This window comes from Symphodus melops, assembly GCF_947650265.1.
Source record: "Symphodus melops genome assembly, chromosome: 17".
Taxonomy (NCBI): Eukaryota; Metazoa; Chordata; class Actinopteri; order Labriformes; family Labridae; genus Symphodus; species Symphodus melops.
Genome location: NC_136707.1, coordinates 125,250 through 150,114, shown reverse-complemented (window position 1 = coordinate 150,114; position 24,865 = coordinate 125,250). Strand labels below are relative to the sequence as shown.

At 50.3% G+C, this 24,865-nt stretch overlaps 2 protein-coding genes across 2 annotated transcripts in view; both read right to left on the bottom strand.

Annotated features, from left to right (window-relative positions):
- The window catches only part of LOC306837666 (trinucleotide repeat-containing gene 6B protein-like), a gene marked incomplete at its 3' end in the record, with an annotated part of 8,493 nt that extends 436 nt beyond the window's left edge, over positions 1-8,057 (bottom strand). Inside the window, 9 exon segments of the mRNA XM_079365409.1 lie at positions 6-157; positions 159-185; positions 187-340; positions 342-625; positions 627-2,521; positions 2,620-3,012; positions 3,494-3,515; positions 4,483-4,570; positions 7,678-8,057. Coding sequence (XP_079221535.1) covers positions 6-157; positions 159-185; positions 187-340; positions 342-625; positions 627-2,521; positions 2,620-3,012; positions 3,494-3,515; positions 4,483-4,539 — 2,984 coding nt within the window. The 5' untranslated portion in view covers positions 4,540-4,570; positions 7,678-8,057.
- Positions 8,058-8,649: 592 nt separating this feature from the next.
- LOC306838645 (caspase recruitment domain-containing protein 10) lies at positions 8,650-21,403 on the bottom strand. The gene is made up of 24 exons (XM_079366950.1): positions 21,172-21,403; positions 18,047-18,289; positions 17,801-17,938; positions 17,531-17,717; positions 17,324-17,462; positions 16,826-17,014; positions 16,620-16,739; positions 16,346-16,471; positions 14,020-14,199; positions 13,834-13,932; positions 13,646-13,682; positions 13,520-13,557; positions 13,351-13,439; positions 13,223-13,269; positions 13,030-13,144; positions 12,604-12,781; positions 12,100-12,223; positions 11,435-11,669; positions 10,740-10,806; positions 10,566-10,656; positions 10,273-10,431; positions 9,758-9,864; positions 9,505-9,620; positions 8,650-9,081 (listed from the first exon to the last, which is right to left on the bottom strand). Exons 1-24 carry the CDS (start codon positions 21,176-21,178, stop codon positions 8,874-8,876), a joined length of 3,039 nt encoding a protein of 1,012 aa, XP_079223076.1. The 5' UTR covers positions 21,179-21,403; the 3' UTR covers positions 8,650-8,873.
- Positions 21,404-24,865: the final 3,462 nt, after the last annotated feature.

Below are 24,865 nucleotides of genomic sequence, written 5' to 3'. Positions count from 1 at the left end.
CCTGCTGTCTCCGAGGTGCTTGTTGCTGCATGGTCGGTGCAGGTGGCGCCGGCTGACCGTGGCTTTGGTCGGGTCCGGCGTTGCTTTTGTCCCACAGATTCACGTTCTTGCTGTTATAGCGGGTCGGGTCTCCCCAGGCCGACGTGCCATCATCGACCCTCCCTTTTGCGGCTGATGGACTGAGGGGGACGGTTCCTCCCAGCCGCTGGACTCCAGGGCGTCGGCCCCTCCCCCGGGGATTTGGGGGATGGGGCCTGAGGTCCAGCCTGAACTTTGGTTCTGATTCTTAGAAGGTGGACCGCCGCCTGCCACGGTGGAGCGGCTGCCCCAGCCCCCCTGCCTGTGATTGGTGCTGCTGTGTGTTTGGAGTTTTCACGTTACTGTTTGGTATGTGTGCGCTGCTGAGAGGGGGGGGCTTGGCACTGTCCCAGTCCTGGTGGGGTTTACCTCCATCCCCCCCTCCCCACCCTCCTCGCTGAGATCCACCTTCATCCGAGTTACCCCAGGAAGATCCCTCGTCCTTGTGGCTTCCTCCTCTGCTCCGCCCATCGCCACACGGAGCAGAATCCCTCTGACCCCAGTCTCCCCCCCAACCACCTCCCTCCCCTCTCCCCTTCCGACCCCCCCGTCCCTTTATCTTCTGGACCATCAGCCCAGCCACTACCCTGTTCTCCAAAGTCTCTCCAGCCCCCCCCTCTGCCTTTGCGCCCCCCCCACTGTTGTTCTTCAGCCCCCCATCCTTTGCCCTGGTTCCCAGGTGGGCGTTCCCCCCACCCTCCAGCTGCCTCCATCTCTTCTTCAGGTGTTCCTGGTTTCCTTGCAGTGCTGGGAGGAGCGCAGGTGGAGGCGCTGCCTTCCCACGCATCCCTCCCTGAAGCAGGACCGGAGCTCAGAGCGCCATCGTTAGTACCTGAACTGTGATTGGACAGGAACCCGGGTGCAGAACTGTTGATGGAGGCGGAGCTTCTTTCGCTTCTCTTTCCTCTTGAAGAGTCCAGGTCCCAGGCCACGTTCTGTCTGACCTGGGTCTGCCCCCAGCCCTTGTTGGATAAGACCCGGGGGTCCAGGTCAGATCTACTGAGCATGCTCAGTAAGGCCACTTCAGCATTGGAGGTTTGGGACTGATCGGGACCAGGCTTGGCCTGCTCCTGTTTTTGTCCGCCATCACTATCATCCCCCCCGCTACCAGCGATGGACCCCCCCCCGCTCGAGGATGACGGTCGTCCAGCTCCCGCCCCCCCACCCCGCCCCCCCCACTCCCCACTCTCCATCCCTTTCTGATTGTCCCAAGCTTTTGTCGGCGTTGCGAACTTTGGTGACGCAGCTTCCTGTAAAACACTGCCGCCGTGACCTCCGCTGCTGCTCCCCTCCCCCCCCCCGCCTTCTATTGCTGAATTACTCGGACCTGAACCCTCTGTGCCCCCCCACTCTGCTTCTGATCCGCCTCCTTCCACCGCTCCCTGAGTTACCGCTGTGGTATTTGAGCCACCATCACTCCCACTGGCCCAGCCGGTCTTCCCACCCAGACCGCCAAAGCCCCACACGTTCCCTTCCTGCGCCTGAGCTCCGCCCCCGGCCCCGCCCCCGCCCCATCCATCGGCCTGTGACCCTCCTGCACTCAGGTCAGCGGATCTCCAAGACGACGAGGAGCCGGAAGGATTAGAAATCCCGTCTCCATCAGCTCTCGTCAGCCCAAAGTCCCTTTCCTGGACGTCGTCCTGATTTGGTCCTGCTCCTGGCGCCGCTCCACCTGACCCCGGCTCGTGCCCCGGGTTTCCTAAGTGCTGCTGAGGCTCGCCGCCCCGGGCTCCCCCAGCTGTCTCAGACTGATTCACAGATGATAGAGTGGTGATAGAGCTGGCAGAGAGCGAGGAAACTGAAGTAATGGATGGGTGCTGAGGAAGGCTGTCGTTCACGGACGTCGGCGTCCCAGCCTGCACCAGGGCGGGCCACGCAGACGGGTTCACGTTCGGGTTGAAATTGGCACCAGAGACACTGCTGCCACCCACAGGGCTCTCCTGAGGCCCAGGAAGAAGATGAGAGACTTTGGAATTGTAAAATGCTGCAGTTCCGAGACCCGCCTCCACCTGAAAGGAGGAGGAGCCCCACACGCCACCGCTGCTGGACTGGACACATTCATTCGGCGAGGAGGAGGAGCGAGGAGACAAACGAGGGGAGGAAGGATTGTCCGTGTTCCCTCCCCCTGTTCCTCCCTTCTGCTGGATGGTTTTTTCACTCCATGAGGCACTACTGTTGTTAGCAGGGCTGTCTTCGTCCTGCTCCCCGGTCCCGGCCCCGCCCCCTTTGTCCCCGCCGAGGATGCTGGGCCAGTCTGCCAGGTCAGACCCATCCACCATCACCTTCCCGCAGCCCTGAGACGAGGCCGGGCTACCAGAGCCCGACCCCCATGTGGAATTTGCATAAGTAGAAGAAGACGGAGCAGCGACACATGATGAGGAGGAGGAGGAGGAGGAGGAGGAGGGGGGGGGCGGTGAAGAAGAAGATGAGCTCAGGGTGGAATCTGTAAAAACAATGAAAGAGAGCCGACTCATCAGATTCTCGTCTAAACTGAACTCAACCAGGATTTGAGCCGACTGCTGCTGCGTCACATTCACTCACCTGAGCCTCCAGCTGTGTTTGCATTGGGGTTATCTGCCCAGCCACTTCCTGCGGCCCCTTCCCCGCCCCCTCCCCCCAGCAGCATGGAGGACAGCGGCGGTTGGCCCCGCTTCAGTAGCACTTTATGGTCCTGCTGGCAGCGAAACCTCGGGGGAACCTCTCTCGACATGTATCGCTGCTGCTGGGATGTCTGGCTTCCTGCAGGGGAGGAGGGCTGTCCGTTGGCCACAGCAGTCCGCTGCTTTGCATTGTTCCCACCACCAGGAGGAACCTGTGCAGAAAGCCCAGCTGCACCAGGACCGGGGGGCGAGGGGGCGAGGGGGCCAGGGCTGGGGGACACTGAGCCTTGGGTGGCGAGCGGCTGGGACGTGGAGGGCTTGGCTGAGTCTGGCACTGAGGAGAGAAAGTAAGGGCGAGTTACTCAGGCAGGATGTTACCTCACGACGACACCAAACCAAAGGCTCTTAAATCATCACTGAGTGACCCCAGCGTTGGGATTTGAGTCATGGCGAGGGTCGAGCATATCGTGGTCACATGGTGACATTACAAGGCCTTCACGCGTCACACTTCGATCAGACGTGAGATCTGTTATCCTCTCAGCGTGATGTCAGCGTTACAGACGTGCAGCTCAGAAGCCTCCTCATTCATCTGATGCTCCCCCCACACCTCTCCTCTAATTGGACATTTCTGGGGTGGGCGTGTCCTACAGCTCACTAACGAGTCGGCAGAGCTGAACATCAGTGTGTTTGCTGAGGTTTAGTTTAGAGGTCAAACATGGAACATGTGTTTACATATGGATGAGCAGAATACAAACTGTGTAAAGGTCAGAGGTCAAACACTAAGCTGCCTAATGATCAAAAAGAGACAAACATACCTTTGATTTTCTGTTCTGGCACCTGAAACAAAGAAGAAAAAGTGAATCAGACATCAGCTGATGAACATTTTATCACCAACTTCAACAATCATGAGCTCTCTAAACGTGCCCTGGTGAAGCTCGCACCCAGGAAGAGCGCCGACCGTTAAAGCCAATTAAAAATGGTATCACATGTGACGTTACCAGGCGCACGATACTGTTAACCACAAACTGACATCTGGAAATAGAAAGTTATAAATCAGAAGATACATTTATTGTGCACATAAGCTCCCCCCCCCACACGGCCGTTTTGGACGCCCCTGGGTTTGCCAGATATGAGAGCAGTTATCAGGTGAACAGGTGTTGCAGCGATGGAAGCGGGCAGTGGAACTGCTTCAGATAGAAGCATTATAGAAATAGAAGATAGAACACTGAAGCTACAGTGTCCACCACATGCAGAGCTGGCTAAACACTGAAGCTACAGTGTCCACCACATGCAGAGCTGGCTAAACACTGAAGCTACAGTGTCTACCACATGCAGAGCTGGCTAAACACTGAAGCTACAGTGTCCACCACATGCAGAGCTGGCTAAACACTGAAGCTACAGTGTCTCTACATGCAGAGCTGGCTAAACACTGAAGCTACAGTGTCTCTACATGCAGAGCTGGCTAAACACTGAAGCTACAGTGTCCACCACATGCTGACCTGTGTGAGAGGAGGGGGGAGACAGCTCTCTGTGATGATTAGAGTTTAGACTGCAGTACTCATTTTAAACACTAGGGGGCGGAGCTACAGACTGTTTTTTTTGGCTTCATAGGCCACTGAGCAGCTTTCATAAGTATGAACGAGGCTCCACCTTCAACACTGTATCCAATTTTACGCACGGTGTTAATCCGACCAAACTTGAGGTAATGCAGCACCGATGGAACAAACTGGAGGATAATTCAGACCAAATGACTCCACAAAGCATCACTGACCTCATGAAATTCAAGTACATCACAGACTCTCACCTTCTGAGAGGTTTCCCTTTTCTTTTTATCTTCTTTCTTCTTTTTCTTGTCTTCCATGAACCACTGTTCCCTTTCCTGATTCTCCTGTCTGAGGACACAAACGGACACATTTAATTATTCATGTCACACGTTAACGCACGCTGCCGACACAAGCACACATTTCTACACGAGCGTCAGGCACACTTGTGTAATTATGGTCCATATGTCATCAGAGTAATGCCAGATGTGGTCGGATGCAGCTACTGTTGTTCAGTCTGTAACGTTAACCAGGATCAGCCTGACAACAGCTCTGGTAGTCTCACTTCTCGCTGCATAATTCATTGACCAGCAGACGACGCAGGCTGCAGCCAAACAAACCGGGGACTTCAATCTGTGAATGCATTTCATTAGATCACGTCTGCAGCATGGACAGGACGCCAGCTGGGACGGGAGCTGTGAGGTGTAGTGAAGGGCACGCTCTGACCTAACACCTGCCTCCAACTCAGCAGTTAGCCAATGAGACACATAAACACACCGCTTATTCCCACGTTAACCCGAGCATGACTCATGGAGACGGAGAGACAAACACTAAAGGACCATAAAGAGCTGTAAATGTGACGTGTCAGGTGTGTCTGCACACAATGACACCACGTCACTCAGTGATAAGGAGAGCTGACAGGACGTGGCTGCATGCGCGGTGTGCTTTCAACATCTCAACAACATTTATTATTTCAAGTCAAAGGAAGACGTCTGGTTTTATTCAGGCTGTTGATGGTGTTTGTCAGGCTGTTGTTTGTGTTTGTCAGGCTGTTGTTTGTGTTTGTCAGGCTGTTGTTTGTGTTTGTCAGGCTGTTGTTTGTGTTTGTCTGGCTGTTGTTTGTTTGTCAGGCTGTTGTTTGTTTGTCAGGCTGTTGTTTGTGTTTGTCTGGCTGTTGTTTGTATTTGTCAGGCTGTTGTTTGTTTGTCAGGCTGTTGTTTGTGTTTGTCAGGCTGTTGTTCGTGTTTGTCAGGCTGTTGTTTGTGTTTGTCAGGCTGTTGTTTGTGTTTGTCAGGCTGTTGTTTGTGTTTGTCTGGCTGTTGTTTGTGTTTGTCAGGCTGTTGTTTGTGTTTGTCCGACTGTTTGTGTTTGTCCGGCTGTTGTTTGTGTTTGTCCGGCTGTTGTTTGTGTTTATCAGGCTGTTGTTTGTGTTTGTCCGACTGTTTGTGTTTGTCCGGCTGTTGTTTGTGTTTGTCCGGCTGTTGTTTGTGTTTGTCCGGCTGTTGTTTGTGTTTGTCCGGCTGTTGTTTGTGTTTGACAGGCTGTTGTTTGTGTTTGTCCGGCTGTTGTTTGTGTTTGTCCGGCTGTTGTTTGTGTTTGTCCGGCTGTTGTTTGTGTTTGTCAGGCTGTTGTTTGTGTTTGTCAGGTTGTTGTTTGTGTTTGTCAGGCTGTTGTTTGTGTTTGTCCAGCTGCTGTTTGTCAGGCTGTTGTTGGTGTTTGTCAGGCTGTTGATGGTGTTTGTCAGGTTGTTGATGGTGTTTGTCAGACTGTTGTTTGTCAGGCTGTTGTTGGTGTTTGTCAGACTGTTGATGGTGTTTGTCAGGTTGTCGATGGTGTTTGTCAGACTGTTGTTTGTCCGGCTGTTGTTTTTGTTTGTCCGGCTGTTGTTTTTGTTTGTCCGGCTGTTGATGGTGTTTGTCCGGCTGTCGATGGTGTTTGTCCGGCTGTTGTTTTTGGTTTGTCAGGCTGTTGTTTGTGTTTGTCAGGCTGTTGTTTGTGTTTGTCAGGCTGTTGATGGTGTTTGTCAGGCTGTTGATGGTGTGTGTCAGGCTGTTGATGGTGTTTGTCCGACTGTTGTTTGTGTTTGTCAGACTGTTGTTTTTGTTTGTCCGGCTGTTGATGGTGTTTGTCAGACTGTTGTTTTTGGTTTGTCCGGCTGTTGATGGTGTTTGTCCGACTGTTGTTTGTGTTTGTCCAGCTGCTGTTTGTCCGGCTGTTGTTTTTGTTTGTCCGGCTGTTGATGGTGTTTGTCCGGCTGTTGTTTTTGTTTGTCCGGCTGTTGTTTGTGTTTGTCCAGCTGCTGTTTGTCCGACTGTTGTTTGTGTTTGTCAGACTGTTGATGGTGTTTGTCAGGCTGTTGTTTGTGTTTCTCAGGCTGTTGTTTTTGTTTGTCAGGCTGTTGATGGTGTTTGTCAGGCTGTTGATGGTGTTTGTCAGGCTGTTGATGGTGTTTGTCAGGCTGTTGTTTGTCAGACTGTTGATGGTGTTTGTCAGACTGTTGATGGTGTTTGTCAGGCTGTTGATGGTGTTTGTCAGGCTGTTGTTTGTCAGGCTGTTGATGGTGTTTGTCAGGCTGTTGATGGTGTTTGTCAGGCTGTTGTTTGTCAGGCTGTTGATGGTGTTTGTCAGGCTGTTGATGGTGTTTGTCAGGCTGTTGTTTGTCAGGCTGTTGATGGTGTTTGTCAGGCTGTTGTTTGTCAGGCTGTTTGTGTTTGTCAGGCTGTTGTTTGTGTTTGTCAGGCTGTTGTTTGTGTTTGTCCGGCTGTTGATGGTGTTTGTCAGGCTGTTGTTTGTGTTTGTCAGGCTGCTGTTTGTGTTTGTCAGGCTGTTGATGGTGTTTGTCAGGCTGTTGATGGTGTTTGTCAGGCTGTTGTTTGTGTTTGTCAGGCTGTTGATGGTGTTTGTCAGGCTGTTGATGGTGTTTGTCCGGCTGTTGATGGTGTTTGTCAGGCTGCTGTTTGTGTTTGTCAGACTGTTGATGGTGTTTGTCAGGCTGTTGTTTTTGTTTGTCAGGCTGTTGATGGTGTTTGTCAGGCTGTTGATGGTGTTTGTCAGGCTGTTGTTTGTCAGGCTGTTGTTTGTCAGGCTGTTGATGGTGTTTGTCAGGCTGTTGATGGTGTTTGTCAGGCTGTTGTTTGTGTTTGTCAGGCTGCTGTTTGTGTTTGTCAGGCTGCTGTTTGTCAGGCTGTTGATGGTGTTTGTCAGGCTGCTGTTTGTGTTTGTCAGGCTGCTGTTTGTCAGGCTGTTTCTCGGCGGTCGTGTTATTAAACTAACTTCAGTGACGTTTCTGACTCCTCAAACCAAAACGTAATTTGTATCTAAATGCGTCAAAAGGTGACGTTTGTAACCAGCACATAAAACACACAGGACATTAAACACACACACAGGACATTAAACACACACAGGACATTAAACACACACAGGACATTAAACACACACACACACACACACACACTCACCTCGGGAATCACACAGGGCATAAAGTGCTTCTGTGCAGAATTTCACGCAGACCCACCGCTAGCAGGCTAGCAAAGCAGCTAGCCTAGCGAGCTAGTTCTTCGAGGCGATCGAAGCTGATTAGAGTAAGAAATGACATCACCAAAAACCGAAAAGTGGATCTTATAAACCCGGAGGAAAGGCGAGTATCCTTAAAGAGCGACTGTAGTCCTCAAGCTGTAAACAAAACACACAGAACCCGCTGATGACTGTCAGACGCTGTGTGATCGCTTAGTTTACTGGCGGCCATTTTGCTCCTGTGTGGAGCAGATGAGCTCACAGCTTGTTGATGAGAGAGGGGAGGAGGAGCAGCGCTCCTGCGCACACGGGCCACTAGAGGGCGCCTCGACACTGGAAAGATGACGTCATGCAGACAGAGCGTAAATAAGTAAACAACCGGAACAAAACTGTGAATATATTTACCAGAAATAGACTTTATCTAACATCTATTATTTACAGTGTGGCACAAGGCTGCATGTGACATTATAACATATTTTAATTATTTTATTGATTTTTTAAATGTTATTTTAATTTTTATTAAAACTAATTTTATTTTATCCATATATTTTATTTTTTTATTTAATCTATTTATATTAATGTTATTATTGTATTTTAAGTTAATGACATTATTTGCTTAAAACCCGCCTCAGCTCTCAGCCTGTCGTTAGCTTGGCTCAAAGTTAGCCTGAGACAGCATTTCCAGACCACCATGGGACTCCAGCGCCTCCTGCAGGAACACACGGGTGACAACACTTCAAATGTTCATGTTTACAGTCTGTGGGTTATTCTCTTGCACACAACATAATGATCTCGTGGAAACGTAAGTATCTTAAAGTATCTTCTGCACCAACAATGAGAGCCTCCGTAGTTTCAGTCTCTGCACTTTTGTCTGAACATGGCTACATTTTCAGGAAACACAGAAAAGATGGTTGTTTTGGTATGAGTTTATTTTTTAGACTTAGTACAGAAAATAAAGATTATCAGATAAAAACACTTTTGATGATAAAAATCAATATTGGTTGCTGTGGACTTCTATTTTTGTTGCTATGGTATCAAACACAGTTGTTAGCCTCAGCCTGTGATTCTGAGTCTGTTTGCTGCTGTTAGATTCTTTATTCAAGCAGCTCTCCTCGCCCGCTGAATCTAAACTTTCTCTGTCTTACTGAAGCCTCTCCAGTTCCACCCATGCCACTGCCCTCTGCTGGCTGTGAATGGCGTTGCGTATGGCGGCCAGCAGCTCCTCGGTGCAGCTCCAGGTATTGGGCTCCAGGGTGAAGTAAAGCAGAGGCAGCGTCTCCAGCTGCAGCTCCTCGGCCTGACACACCTCCTCCATGACGCCGTCGTCCCCACAGCGCGGGAAGAACTTCCTGTTTCAACATGTAGAAGGTTTTAATGCACAGAGAGAAGAAGGAAAGTGCTTTGACAGAAAAGTACTTCCTGTAGATCTGTAAAATTATTTTCTTATTTGACATCCTTTATTAACCCTTCAGACGCGCTGCCCTTAAAACTGCACTGGTGAAAAAGAATTTCCCCTCGGGGGCAATAAAATAAAAAGTCTAAGTCTAAAGATACAACACACACACGCGCGCACACATACACACAAACCTGAAACACACACACACATGCACTGATGGAGCGAAGTCAGAGAGGCGACACAGGATGAACGCCACAACTGCCTTGCTCAATAGCACCGGCAGTACTCTGGAATGAACCTGCTGCCTCCCGTGGCCACGCCCACAGTGAAGGCGGCTGTCAAACAGCCTGATTGGAGAACTGGAGTGCACTGGTACCTGAGCTTCTTGTGCTTCTTGTGTTTGGGGCGGATGTGGATGACGATGGGGTAAATGCCCTGAGTCAACAGAGGCTCCACGCTGTTCAGGCCCAGCTCCAGGAGACAGTGCTTATCCTGAGACACACACAGCAACATGTGGTCAACATCCCTCTCACTGCATCATCAACAACATCAAACCAAGAGGCGGAGCTTCCTGAGCCGAGCGCGGAGGTGTGTCAGCCTGTCTGTCAGGTAAACATGGAGATGATCACCTGACTCATCACGTCCTGCACGGACTGCAGCTTGATGCCCAGAGTCTGATCAGGAGAATCCAACAAGAACACCCGCCTGTCATTTCTCTCTGAAGCCTGGAGCGGCTCTGCAGAACACACACACACACACACACACACACACACACACAAACCAAGACCATGTAAAAACATGAAAGACTGAAATGAAGACAGGAAATCATTAATGTAAATAAAGGTCATTTGAAGGTCGTTTGAAGGTGAAAGGGGTGTGGTCTGTGTTTAGGACAGAACATTATAACAAGAGTCCAAAATAAGTTTCCTCTGGACGGCGTCTGGGCTCAGAGGGGGAGGAGCTTAGACATTCTGGGCTCAGAGGGGGAGGAGCTTAGACATTCTGGGCTCAGAGGGGGAGGAGCTTAGACATACAGGGACGGCTCAGATCTGAGATGGGGCAACGTGCTTAGCCTGCTGCCACGGTGAGTGGAGGGCACTGTGTGTGTGTGTGTGTGTGTGTGTGTGTGTGTGTGTGTGTGTACCTGGAGGACAGGTGGTGAAGTTCAGGCTGGACTCTGCAGGCTGCAGCAGCCTCTCGATGAGACGCCGAGAGAGGAGGGAGGGGGAGAAGATGACCGGGCGTTTCCTCTGAACCTGAACAGGCTGCACCACGCTGTACGGGATCAGGTGCTCCTCGTGACCTGAGCACACACACACACACACACACACACACGCAGGTTAACACACACACACACACGCAGGTTAACACACACACACACACGCAGGTTAACACACACACACACACACGCAGGTTAACACACACACACGTATTTACGTTTGCTGAGTGTGAACAGGAAGGGAGTTGAACCAATCCCACGGTCCATGGCTTTGACCAATCGCACGCGTCCTGCAGATTTCTTTAATAACTGCAGGTAGAAGAAGAACAGCTGATGTTACCTGTGTTACCTGTGTTACCTGTTCTCATCACTTACGTCCTCCTCATGTTTACCTTCTTCTTCCCGTCCTTCTGCTCCAGAGCCATCGTCCTCAGCCGGACCAGCAAGAGCTGCTGCGCCCTGTGAGGACACACACAGGTTCACCTTCACAAACAACACAGGACCCCACCTGGACCCCACCTGGACCCCACCTGGACCCCACCTGGACCACACCTGGACCACACCTGGACCCCACCTGGACCACACCTGGACCACACCTGGACCCCACCTGGACCACACCTGGACCACACCTGGACCCCACCTGGACCACACCTGGACCCCACCTGGACCCCACCTGGACCACACCTGGACCCCACCTGGACTCTACCTGGACCACACCTGGACCCCACCTGGACCCCACCACACCTGGACCCTACCTGGACCACACCTGGACCCCACCTGGACCCCACCACACCTGGACCACACCTGGACCCCACCTGGACCCCACCACACCTGGACCCTACCTGGACCACACCTGGACCCCACCTGGACCACACCTGGACCCCACCACACCTGGACCACACCTGGACCCCACCTGGACCCCACCACACCTGGACCCCACCTGGACCACACCTGGACCACACCTGGACCCCACCTGGACCACACCTGGACCCCACCACACCTGGACCACACCTCTACCGCCTCCGTGCTCTAATCAACCTGCTGCCCCCCCGCCTCCCTCTGTCAGGTGTGTCTCGTCGTGGCGTACCTGTTGTAGTTGGGGATGGTTCCTGTCTGCAGCGGCTGAGCTGTGCGAGGGTCCACCAGAGAACAGCGCCAGTGGTACTTTCCGTTGTAGCGTGTGTCAGTGACGTGCATGATGTCATCACAGGACACGCTCAGAGACTCGCTCTGAGGCTCCATGCTCAGATTCACTCGCACGTAGAACGAGTCTGAGCCAGCGAAGGAGGGCGAGGAGCGCTGGGCGCACAGCCTGGAGTATGCTGAGGACGAGAACACAAGTGACCTCAGGGGGGCGCTCTCACAGGGGGGCGCTCTCACGCTCATCACAGGGGGGCGCTCTCACACTCATCACAGGGGGGCGCTCTCACACTCATCACAGGGGGGCGCTCTCACACTCATCACAGGGGGGCGCTCTCACGCTCATCACAGGGGGGCGCTCTCACGCTCATCACAGGGGGGCGCTCTCACAGGGGGGCGCTCTCACGCTCATCACAGGGGGGCGCTCTCACAGGGGGGCGCTCTCACGCTCATCACAGGGGGGCGCTCTCACACTCATCACAGGGGGGCGCTCTCACACTCATCACAGGGGGGCGCTCTCACACTCATCACAGGGGGGCGCTCTCACACTCATCACAGGGGGGCGCTCTCACGCTCATCACAGGGGGGCGCTCTCACACAGGAAGTACTGACCTTCGGGGTTACTCTGGTGTTTGAGGCTCGACGGCTCCGTCCACCACTGCAGAGAGAAGTGAGCCACCTCGGCCGTGCACTGGTTCAGCTGAACGCTGCCCCCCCCAAGCACAACGCCCTGCAGCTGCCCCCCCCCCACACAGAACACGTTATTTACCCTTTATATGGATCTACACACACACACACACAGAGACACACACACACACACACACAGACAGAGACAGACACACACACACACACACAGACAGAGACACACACACACAGACACACAGACACACACACACACACACACAGACACACACACAGACACACACAGACACACACAGACACACACACACACACACACACACACACACACACACACACAGACACACACACACACACACACACACACACAGACACACACACACACACACACACACACACAGACACACACACACACACACACACACAGACAGACACACACACACACACACACACACACACACACACACACACACACACCTCCAGCAGCTCGCTGCCCTCCTTCAGGTCACTCTGCTCGGCCGCTGATCCGCCTCTCACGTGGCTCACAAAGATCCCCGTCTTGTTTCCTCCGATCACGGTGATGTCATCAGCGAGGCTGGCTCCTCCCCGCCCTGGTGAGACGGGCGGGCTGCAGGCCGGGGAGTGGGGAGGGACCCTGACAGGAAACGAAGACGGGACACTTTATGTCGACAACGCTCACATTTGATCTAATCCAGAGTTCTTTGTTTTAACCCTTTCATCTCTGCCAGCAGGACGCCATCTTGCTTTTCCTGAAGCCGGCTGTAAACATGTCTGCTGTGTGAATGGTTCTGGTGTCAGGAAGCTGATGTTTGACCATTGGTTGATTTAAGTCCCACCCCTTTAACTGCTGACCTGGTGAAGGTGTTGTTTGGGGGGGCGTACCTGGGAAGACTCGGCTGCTGTGAGGAGCTGGCAGGCAGGCTGAGCAGGTCGGGGGGGAACAGGTGGGAGTGCAGGGAGGTGCAGGAGTCCCACAGAGACGCTTCACTCTGCTCACCTGAAGACACCACAGAGCTTCAGAACACGTTTAGCAGCTCTGCATTAAAGAAGCAGCTGGAACACGGGCGCCATTTACCTGTGACCGTATCGTTCTCATCGCTGCCCCACGACTCCAAATCCAACCTGACAGATCACAAACAAACCAGGTCAGGAGAGACAGCCAATCACAGACAGGTTCAGCTTTCTTCTTGCTCATCAACTCACTCGGTGTTGAATCGTCGGTTGATGGAGTTCAAGCAGGGAGGGAAAGGGAAGGTGGAGAGACGGTTGATCTCCTTCTCGCTGTCTTCTGTCTGAAGGTCGACAGGTGACACAGCTGACAGCCGCTCTGTGCTTACTTTGATTTGTTCTTGAAGAACGAGGCGATACTCACTGAGACGAGGAGATTCTCATCGGAGTTGGAGCAAGAATCTGAAGCAGAGGAAATATCCCATCAGTCTGTAAATGTTGAAACATTAAGAGGAAGTGTTTTCCCCATACGTCCGTCCTCACAACTCACCCTCGGAGTTTTCATTGGCTTGGCCTCTAGAGGGCGCCTGAGGCACAGAGAAGAAGAGTGTGTTACATAAGAGAGAGAAGCTCATGTTCGTATGACCAACTCTGCATTGAGAGAACTTCTATCTTTGTTGCTGACGTAACAAACAGAGAATTAGATTCTGGTACGGTGACATCACTTCCTGTCCTGACCTTCCTCAGCAGGGGGCGGCTGGTCGGGGGTCTCAGGTCCAGGCCGAGGGAGCAGCAGGGGCCGTAGCACTGGTCCTCGCTGCACAGGGACAGGTGTGACTGGGAGGCAGACAGGAGAGGAGGTTATAGAGTGCGGAGGTGTGAGAGGACAGAGGACAGAGGACAGAGGACAGTGTGCTCACTCACACAGTGCAGAGAGGACACGTTCTGCTCCGTCTGCTCGCGCCGCCGCTCCCTCTCCTTCTCCAGCTCCCTGTGCTGCTGCTCCACGCTCGCCTGCAGCTCCGCGATACGTTTACGCAGACGGTTCTTATCCAGCAGACAGTCCGTGTACTCCAGCTGCAGGCTGTCCCGACTCCGCAGAGCCTGGTGAGACAACACGCTGGTCAGCCGGGTCCAAAACTCTTTTCTTTTCATGACTGAACCAAACCTACGAGTTCTGCTCGCTGTCTGCTCCCATTATATTCATTCAATAGACAGGAAATATGTTCTATATGTTTAATATATGTTTAATATGTTTATATGTTTAATATGTGTTTAATATGTTATATATGTTTAATATGTGTTATATATGTTTAATGTGTTTATATGTTTAATATATGTTTAATATGTTTAATATGTGTTATATATGTTTAATATGTTTATATGTTTAATATGTGTTATATATGTTTAATATATGTTTAATATGTGTTATATATGTTTAATATGTGTTTAATATGTTATATATGTTTAATATATGTTATATATGTTTAATGTGTTTATATGTTTAATATGTGTTTAATATGTTATATATGTTTAATGTTTATATGTTATGTTATATATGTTATATGTGTTATATATGTTATATATGTTTAATGTTTATATGTTATGTTATATATGTTATATATGTTATATATGTTTAATATATGTTTAATGTGTTTAATATGTTATATATGTTTAATATATGTTTATATATGTTTAATATGTGTTTAATATGTTATATATGTTTAATATGTTTATATGTTTAATATGTTTATATATGTTTAATATGTGTTTAATATGTTATATATGTTTAATATATGTTTATATATGTTTAATATGTGTTTAATGTTATATATGTTTAATATATGTTTAATGTGTTTAATATGTTATATATGTTTATATATGTTTAATATGTGTTTAATATGTTATATATGTTTAATATATGTTTATATATGTTTAATGTGTGTTTAATATGTGTTATATATGTTTAATATGTGTTTAATATGTTATATATGTTTAATATATGTTTATATATGTTTAATATGTGTTTAATATGTTATATATGTTTAATATGTTTATATGTTTAATATGTTTATATATGTTTAATATGTGTTTAATATGTTATATATGTTTAATATATGTTTATATATGTTTAATATGTGTTTAATGTTATATATGTTTAATATATGTTTAATGTGTTTAATATGTTATATATGTTTAATATGTTTATATGTTTAATATGTGTTATATATGTTTAATATGTGTTATGTATGTTTAATATGTGTTCTATATGTTTAATATGTTTAATATGTGTTATATATGTTATATATGTTTATATGTTTAATGTTTATATGTTATGTTATATATGTTATATGTGTTATATATGTTATATATGTTTAATATGTTTATATGTTTAATATGTGTTATATATGTTATATATGTTTAATATGTGTTATATATGTTATATATGTGTTATATATGTTTATATGTTTAATATGTGTTATATATGTTATATATGTTTATATGTTTAATATGTGTTATATATGTTATATATGTTATATATGTTTAATATGTGTTATATATGTTATATATGTTATATATGTTTAATATGTGTTATATATGTTATATATGTTTAATATGTGTTATATATGTTATATATGGTATATATGTTTAATATGTGTTATATATGTTATATATGTTTAATATGTGTTATATATGTTATATATGTTATATGTTTAATATGTGTTATATATGTTATATATGTTTAATATGTGTTATATATGTTTAATATGTGTTATATGTTTAATATGTGTTTAATATGTGTTATATATGTTTAATGTTTATATGTTATGTTATATATGTTATATATGTTATATATGTTATATATGTTTATATGTTATGTTATATGTTATATATGTTTATATGTTATATATGTTTATATGTTTATATGTCATGTTATATATGTTATATATGTTATATATGTTTATATGTTATGTTATATATGTTTATGTGTTATATATGTTATATATGTTTATATGTTATATATGTTTATATGTTATGTTATATATGTTTATGTGTTATATATGTTATATATGTTATATATGTTTATATGTTTATATGTTATGTTATATGCAATGGTTTGATGTAACTGAGACTGTGTGCTCGTCCTCATTGGAAGGTATTTTATTAGGTGTCTATGACTTCTGTTTTCGTTGCCATGGTAACACACAGACAGGAGCATCATGTCATAAATAAAGCGCCTCACACCGACCTGGTCTCGCTCCTTTTCCAGCTCCATGATCTGGTTGAAGTAGGACAGGCTCCTCTTCTGCTCCGTCTCCCAGTCCAGCTGCAGAGTCCGAACCTTCAGCCGGAGCTGCTTGGCCTGCGAGTCCAGCTGCACAGAGACGCATGAAGAACCTGTCTGTGATTGTTGCCTCCTTTAAGTCACACATGTTTGTTTACAGATGCGTGGCACCGGTGGCGAGATGTGGGAAGGCGCTTCATTTGACAGCCGTGTTTCAGAGGACGCTGCGTCTTCTCACCTTGTTCCTTTGCTCCTCCGCGCTCTCTAGCTCCCCCTGTAGTCTGGTTATGATGTCACAGAGCTCGTGCCTCTGCTCCGCTGACTCCCTGCGGTCCTGCTGCAGGAGGTCCATCAGAGCCTGAAGGCAACGACAGGAAGAACTTTTAAAGGTAGAAAACGCGTTCAGGAAGACGGACTGGAGCCTCTGAAGGGAACCATACATACCGAGTCCCGGGAGTGAGATCCATCCCTGTCGGCGTCCTGCACCACAGGCCGCTGACACGGTTTTGCTGCTACAGCTGGAGGCGAGCCTTTGACCCCGTTGGAGGTCAGGGCGTGTCTTTGTGCTGACGAGGTGTTTCCTGATGGTTCGAGTGTTTCTGTCTCTGTCAGCCTCGTCCTCAGCTCGTCCACCTGCGCACAGACAACCAGCTGTTTGACCTGAACATACTTAAAGGAGGAATGTGCGATCCAGTCGCCGAGAGCTGCAGCGTGAAACAATCTGCTGTGAGGCCACGCCTCCTCTCTCCTCCGGGGACACGCCCCCTCCACTCAAGCTGTACGATGGAGTCAGCCGTTGAACATAACTCGGCTCGAGCTGCAATCACCTGTTAGCATGCTAATGTTAGCCACTGTGAGTCCGGTCTGTATGTGACTGCCCTGGCTGTGATCTGATTGGCTGCTGTGAGGTGACATGCAGGTTATAAAGTGTCGCACACAGACCTGAGTCAGCAGCTCTCGCTCTCGGCTCGAGGCCTTCCCTTGTTCCTCCAGAGCTCGTGAGTATTTGACAGCCTGCTCCAGGTGTCGGTCCTTCAGGCGACCCAGCTCCCGACTCGCTGCCTCCCAGTCCTGCCGCACCCTGAACATCACACACATGTTTCCATCCTTCCTTTTCTGACAGCAGAAAGCAGCAGGATAAGACCTCACCTCTCCAGCTGCAGCCGGTCCTGACGAAGCTCCTGAGCTCGCCGCTCGGCCCTGCTGCGCTCGTCCTCGGCCACCCTGCAGCGCTGAGACAGCCGGCGCTCACACAGGCGGCTGCTTCGAAGCTGCTCTCGCAGTTTACGAACCTCCAGAAGAAGAAACTGGGTCAGACCCTCGGGACCCTCTTCGTCTGAGAAGGAGAGGAGGGGGGGTGAAGGTCAAAGGGTGCACACTGTCTCACTGGTGACGATGGGACTCGTCCAGGCGTCTTACCCAGAATCAGGGAGCATCTCTGTGTGGGCTGCTCTCCGGTCAGCTGGGTGTACTGATCCGGGTGGTAAAACTCCAGAGCCTCCATGAAGGCCTGCAGACCCCTCTGACCCTGACCCCGCAGGATGTCCAGCAGACGACCTGCAGCAGGAGAGACACAGAGAAACCAGGAGGATCTTCATTCTTTTTATCTGTCCTCTCTCCCGCTGACCCTTGATGACATCATTAGGTGTGTCTGCGTCCTCTCACCGGCCTTGCTGATGCGTAGAGGGTACTGTGTGGAGTGGAGCACCTCGTCTTCGTCCTGCTCATCGATCACTTTACACTGTCGCAGATACGGCGTGAGTTTGGCCGGGTGGAGGATGCGAGTGAGTTTGTGTCGTACGCCCTCCACTCGCTCCCAGAGCTCCTCACATCGCTCCTCCGACCACGGGGCAGGACATGGCCCCTCCTCCTGAGACAGGTCCTCCTCCTCTGTCCAAACTCTGACGCCTGCAGGAGACAGAACCACAGAAGAAGGTCAGGGAGAGTTCTGGTCCGCGGACGTCTCTGAAGGTCAAATCTGAAGATTCTGCTGAATGAGCGAACGTCAAACTGTTCACTGTTTATCTTCACACACTGTTTAATACTGGAAAGAGAAAAGTATGGTGGCCTCGGAGGTCCACGGTGAAAAGTTACAAAAAAGCAAAAAAACAAGGTGGTGGGTTGGTGGTGGTGGTGGTGGGGGGCGGGGGGGGGGGTTGGGGTGACTCACAGCGCAGGAATGAAAACCTTTCTGTGACTCATATGAGGGTCTGCATGTCTGAAGCTCTCAGTCTGTCTGCTGCTCTGCTGGACTTCCTGCTGCTCAGGGTCAGAGCGGCGAGCTGAGCACAGACGCTACCTGAGGCGGGGTGAGATGGCGTTCACCTCCCACAGCGAGGTTGATGGGGGCAGAGCCAGCTGCAGGATTTATCTGAGACCCATCACCATGTTTTTACAACCACACACACACACACACACACACACACACACACACACACACACACACACACACACACACACACACTTCCTGTGCGTTAAAGATAAGACAGAAACATCGGCATGGTTCTTGTCTACACGTCGCTCTGCTTGGATCTCTGATGCTGTGTTGACATGTTGACTCCTGAATCGCTCTCAGCTCACAGCGCTGACACGTAGAAGACCAAGCACGCTGCTTTGTGTTTCCTGCTGAATAACACTGAGGCAGGCTGAGGCAGGTCTGGATGCTCAGGAATCTCTGACACAGAGACCTCGCTCTCATGCTGTTCCAGCTAGACGCCTCCCCCTCCCTCTGAAAACAGGACAAACATCAGCGGCTCTGAGTCAGGAGCCACTCATTCATTGGTTGACTCGACTGATCGCGTGTTTTCATCTGATGGTAGAACGTCAACCAACGAAACGACAGCGCTCATTAACACAGCTTTACACGAAAGCATCGAAGTTCACCGTGTCGTTCTAAATACTCTGTGGGGGTCGAGATGCGTCTAGTAAAAAATGTTTCTAGAAACTCTTATCTTTATCTTTTCATACGCGAGCAGACTGACTGTTGAGAAAAGGGGCGTGTCCAGACTGAAGCGGCCGACTGGAGCTCGAACATTTGCATGAAGTTTGTGTGAAAACCAAGCAGCAGCTCCAGTGTTTAAACAGGAAGCTGCTGCTGAAGTGTAACATCCTGCAGTTCCTGCAGTGTCCACTAGAGGCTGGCTGCAGCAGCACAGGAAGTCACATACACACCCATTCAAACAGCCTGTTTTTACAGCAGACATGAACATGTTTACAGCCTGCTTCAAAAAACCAAACAGGTGTGATTAGCTCATGTCTCATGAGCGGACAGAGACACGAAACACAGCAGCAAACAGAAAGGAGGAGGACTCGTGCTGTTTATTAACACCAGATGGCTCCACCATGGACATGTTACTGTGAAGGAGACAGCGTGCAGTAAAGACATCGAGCTGCTGGCCGTAGGTCTCCGTCCTTACTACATGCCCAGGGAGTTCTCCCACGCCATTGTTCTTTGTGTTTACATTCCTCCGCGAGCGCACGTCGAGACTGCGTCTGACGTCATCCACTCGAACATCTCGAGATTACAAACACTGCACCCGGACGCTTTCATCCTACTGTTGTGTTTAGCTACATCTGTAATGGTTGACATGATGACCCTAACTAGGTCAAGTTTCACTCTATTGTCTTTGACACTTAATGCTAATCTGCTCCTCAATAGTTGGGTACTTTAATGATAATCACCCTAATCACTCCGGGTTTCACCTTATTGTTTTGGACACTTAATGCTAATCACTGCTCCTTTATGTTGCTGAGCACTTTAATGGCCCAGTCTGCATCCCGGGTGTGTATTGTAACTAATGTCTTGTGTCCTGCCTGTCTGTATACTGCTACTGGATGCCCTGAATTTCCCTCGGGATCAATAAAGTATCTATCTATCTATCTATCTATCTATCTATCTATCTATCTATCTATCTATCTATCTATCTATCTATCTATCTATCTATCTATCTATCTATCTATCTATCTTATTCACAATAAGGCGTGTAGCTGAGCTGATTGACAGGTGGGCGCCGTGTAACGGTTTGTCAGGAGGCTTAAAACCCGCCTCAGCTCTCAGCCTGTCGTTAGCTTGACTCAAAGTTAGCCTGAGACAGCATTTCCAGCACAGAGACCGCCATCCATGGGACTCCAGCGCCCCCTGCAGGGACACACGGGGGACTGCAGGGACACACGGGGGACTGTAGGGACACACGGGGGACTGCAGGGACACACGGGGGACTGTAGGGACACACGGGGGACTCCAGCGCCCCCTGCAGGGACACACGGGGGACTCCAGCGCCCCCTGCAGTGACACACGGGGGACTCCAGCGCCCCCTGCAGGGACACATGGGGGACTCCAGCGCCCCCTGCAGGGACACACGGGGGACTCCAGCGCCCCCTGCAGGGACACATGGGGGACTCCAGCGCCCCCTGCAGGGACACACGGGGGACTCCAGCGTCCGCTGCCTTATTAGACCTATTGTAACTGTTTTTGCACTAAGACCGATTCCTGGTATATGTAAATGTACAGTGTGACTCATTCCTCTACATCTGTTTCTTATAAACACATATGAACTATATGATACATAGAATAAGTCCATGTCACCCCCCCCCCCCCCCAACACGCCCCTGATGAATAACATTCACTCATCTCCTGTAAAGAGACTTAATGAGAGCTCGTTATCTACAGACAGAGGACTACTTTACCTAACAGACACCTGTAGTATTCCTCCGCTCTCACGCTGATTAACGTTATAAGTCAAAAGTTCAAACAGAGCAAAGAGCGCGTGAACTATGAAACATGGACTTACCGCTCATGGTCTGATCCGGATCTGTTCTTCAGAGAGACCCAGCGCTGTAGTCCTCCGCTGAACATCCCCTTATCTGAGGAGATCAGGACCCGACCTGAGAGAGAGAGAGAGAGAGAGGGGGAGAGAGAGAGAGAGAGAGAGAGAGAGAGAGAGAGTACCTGACAGCACACCCAACTCCGCCTCCACCGGAAACTACAACCAGCCAATCACAGAAGAGCAAAATGAGAGCCTGCGGCAGGTCGGTTCCGGACGGAGTCAGTCGGTTCTCAGCGGATTTCCTCTCACACCTTTTTTACATGTCCATTTAGAAACGAGCCTTCTGGGTCAGTACAGTCAGTACATGGCGCTGCTTGAACACTAGAGGGCGTCCTAACCCAATAATGACAAGTGTCCTTCTGTCATCTGGTCAAAGTCTCATCTTCTCTGCAGCATGACCACCCAGTGACGTCACACTTTAGGCCCCTCCCCCACAGCCTGACCACACCTCCATGACCCGAAGCAGCCCCCCGTCTCTTCTTTAGGACTGACTGTGTGTGTGAGTGAGTGCGTGTGTGTGTGTGAGCTTGTGAGTGTCTGTGTGATGTGTGTGTTTCTGTGTGTGTGTGTGTGAGTGTGTTTCTGTGTGTGTGTGTGTTTCTGTGTGTGAGTGTGTGTGTGATGTGTGTGTGTGAGCTTGTGAGTGTCTGTGTGATGTGTGTGTGTTTCTGTGTGTGTGTGTGTGTGTTTCTGTGTGTGTGTGTTTCTGTGTGTGTGTGTGTTTCTGTGTGTGTGAGTGTGTGTGTGTGTGTGTGTTTCTGTGTGTGTGTGTGTGTGTGTGTGTGTGTGTTTCTGTGTGTGTGTGTGTGTGTGTGAGTGTGTGTGTGTGTGTGTGTTTCTGTGTGTGTGTGTGTGTGTGTGTGTGTTTCTGTGTGTGTGTGTGTGTGTGTGTGTGTGTGTGTGTGTGTGTGTGTGTGTGTGTGTGCATTCCTTTAGTCTCTGAGGTGACAGCGACAGAGGAGTCTTTGACAGCCTGACTGGAACTCACAGTGAGCTCATGCTGGACTGTGTGTGTGTGTGTGTGTGTGTGTGTGTGTGTGTGTGTGTGTGTGTGTGTGTGTGTGTGTGTGGGACCAGCGGCTGACCCTCCATGGCTCCATCAATGACTGGATCCTGGCGTCTGCACAGAGCGCTGCTTTGTGTCTGTGAGCATCAGGAGGCTGCTGTGATTCTGTTTCTGATTCATCATCAGGCTGTCAGAATATTCCAGAATAAAACATGTTGTCAAAGTTCCCCCGCGCGGTGTGAATCCCACAAACAGCCTCCGACACAGGGAGGAGCTTTAATCATTTCAAACAAGACGACGCCATGACATCTATTTAAGTTTCTGACCTCACAAACCTTCAGACTAAGAGCTGATTGATTGTGCTGACTCCTGAGAGAGCTGACGGTCAGTGTGTTTCAGTATGAGCTGCTCTCATTACAAAAGTCCAGCGTCACATGCCGCGGTGCTGGTCTAAAGCCACGCCCCTCCCCGTCGGTCCCTGCAGCGGCGTGAGGATGGTGTTAACGGTTGAATTACAGGGTGCTCTGAATGTGAGCGCCACACAGCTGGAGCTGACCACATGATGAATGAAAGTGTGTGAAGAGACGGAGACGAGCGTGAGGACTGCCACGTCCCCTCGGCTCCATCTCCTTTGTTTTTTAGAGACACCAAGAAAACAAAGAGCAGGAAACACATTCCTCAGGGAGTGATCACAATCAGATGGAGTGGCGGGGCGGCGCCAGACTTCTATTCCAGGCTCTTCTCAACAATACATCAGTGACAAATAAGTCCAACATTAGATCCTCCATGAGACAGAGACTCTGTAAAACCACAGAGTTAAACTGAGACCAAATCAGGACATGTGGGTCAGCGTGCAGAGAGGCGTCACATCTGTGTGTTCATCAAACACTTCAGGAGAAGTTCTCAGGAGTGAGACGGACTCTCCAGGACCCCCATACAGGACTCTGTGTGGACCATCACAAACATCAAAGTGATAGGAGGTGATTTGTGTTTCTGAATAAAGAATGCACAGCAGGTGAGAGTACAGAGTGTGTGAGGCTCATTTCAGGAAGTCAAAGAGAGTGAAATGTGAAGCTGCTGGATGAAAAGGCTCGGAGTGTGACAGCGAGGACTGAAAACAACAACAACAACAACAACAACAACAACAACGCTCTATTGTCTGTGAGCCAACAGCTTCCTGACAGAATCCACGGAAACAGGAGGCCGGTCCAAACAAAGACCAGGCGGGGGCATTAACCAAGCCCTCTGTGCAGCTGAACCAGAACCCCAGACAAACCCCCGGTCCTCATGCACGTCTGGAGACACTCAGCGTGGAGAGAGACGCTCAGAGTGCAGCTGCCTCAGACTGGTCCATCTAAGACCAGCTCTCAGTCCAGCGCCCCCTGCAGGGACACACGGGGACTCCAGCGCCCCCTGCAGGGACACACAGGGACTCCAGCGCCCCCTGCAGGAACACACGGGGGACTCCAGCGCCCCCTGCAGGAACACACAGGGACTCCAGCGCCCCCCTGCAGGGACACACGGGGACTCCAGCGCCCCCTGCAGGGACACACGGGGACTCCAGCGCCCCCTGCAGGAACACACAGGGACTCCAGCGCCCCCTGCAGGAACACACGGGGGACTCCAGCGCCCCCTGCAGGAACACACAGGGACTCCAGCGCACCCCTGCAGGGACACACGGGGACTCCAGCGCCCCCTGCAGCGCCCCCTGCAGGGACACACGGGGACTCCAGCGCCCCCTGCAGCGCCCCCTGCAGGGACACACGGGGACTCCAGCGCCCCCTGCAGCGCCCCCTGCAGGGACACACGGGGACTCCAGCGCCCCCTGCAGGGACACACAGGGACTCCAGCGCCCCCTGCAGGAACACACAGGGACTCCAGCGCCCCCTGCAGGGACACACAGGGACTCCAGCGCCCCCTGCAGGAACACACGGGGACTCCAGCGCCCCCTGCAGGGACACACGGGGACTCCAGCGCCCCCTGCAGGAACACACGGGGACTCCAGCGCCCCCTGCAGGGACACACGGGGACTCCAGCGCCCCCTGCAGGGACACACAGGGACTCCAGCGCCCCCTGCAGCGCCCCCTGCAGGGACACACACGGGCTCCAGCGCCCCCTGCAGCGCCCCCTGCAGGGACACACGGGGGACTCCAGCGCCCCCTGCAGGGACACACGGGGGACTCCAGCGCCCCCTGCAGCGCCCCCTGCAGGAACAAACGGGGGACTCCAGCGCCCCCTGCAGGGACACACAGGGACTCCAGCGCCCCCTGCAGGGACACACGGGGGACTCCAGCGCCCCCTGCAGCGCCCCCTGCAGGAACAAACGGGGGACTCCCAGCGCCCCCCTGCAGGGACACACGGGGGACTCCAGCGCCCCCATGCAGGGACAAATGAGAGTGCTGCTGCTCCCTCTGTGTCGACTCTGAAGACGGTACAGAGGTGGGTCACTTTGTCTCGCCGTTACGCCTCCATCGTATCAGCACACGCAAAAACATTTCACGACCATACAAACATTTCATTTTTATTTATTTAAAATAAAATATTTTTGCGATTCATGATGGGTTTTTTTCTATTTGACCTTCAGGGCCTCCGTACCTCGGACCTCTCAGGCAGCAGAGTCGCACACAGATTTACAGTCATTATGAACTTTTG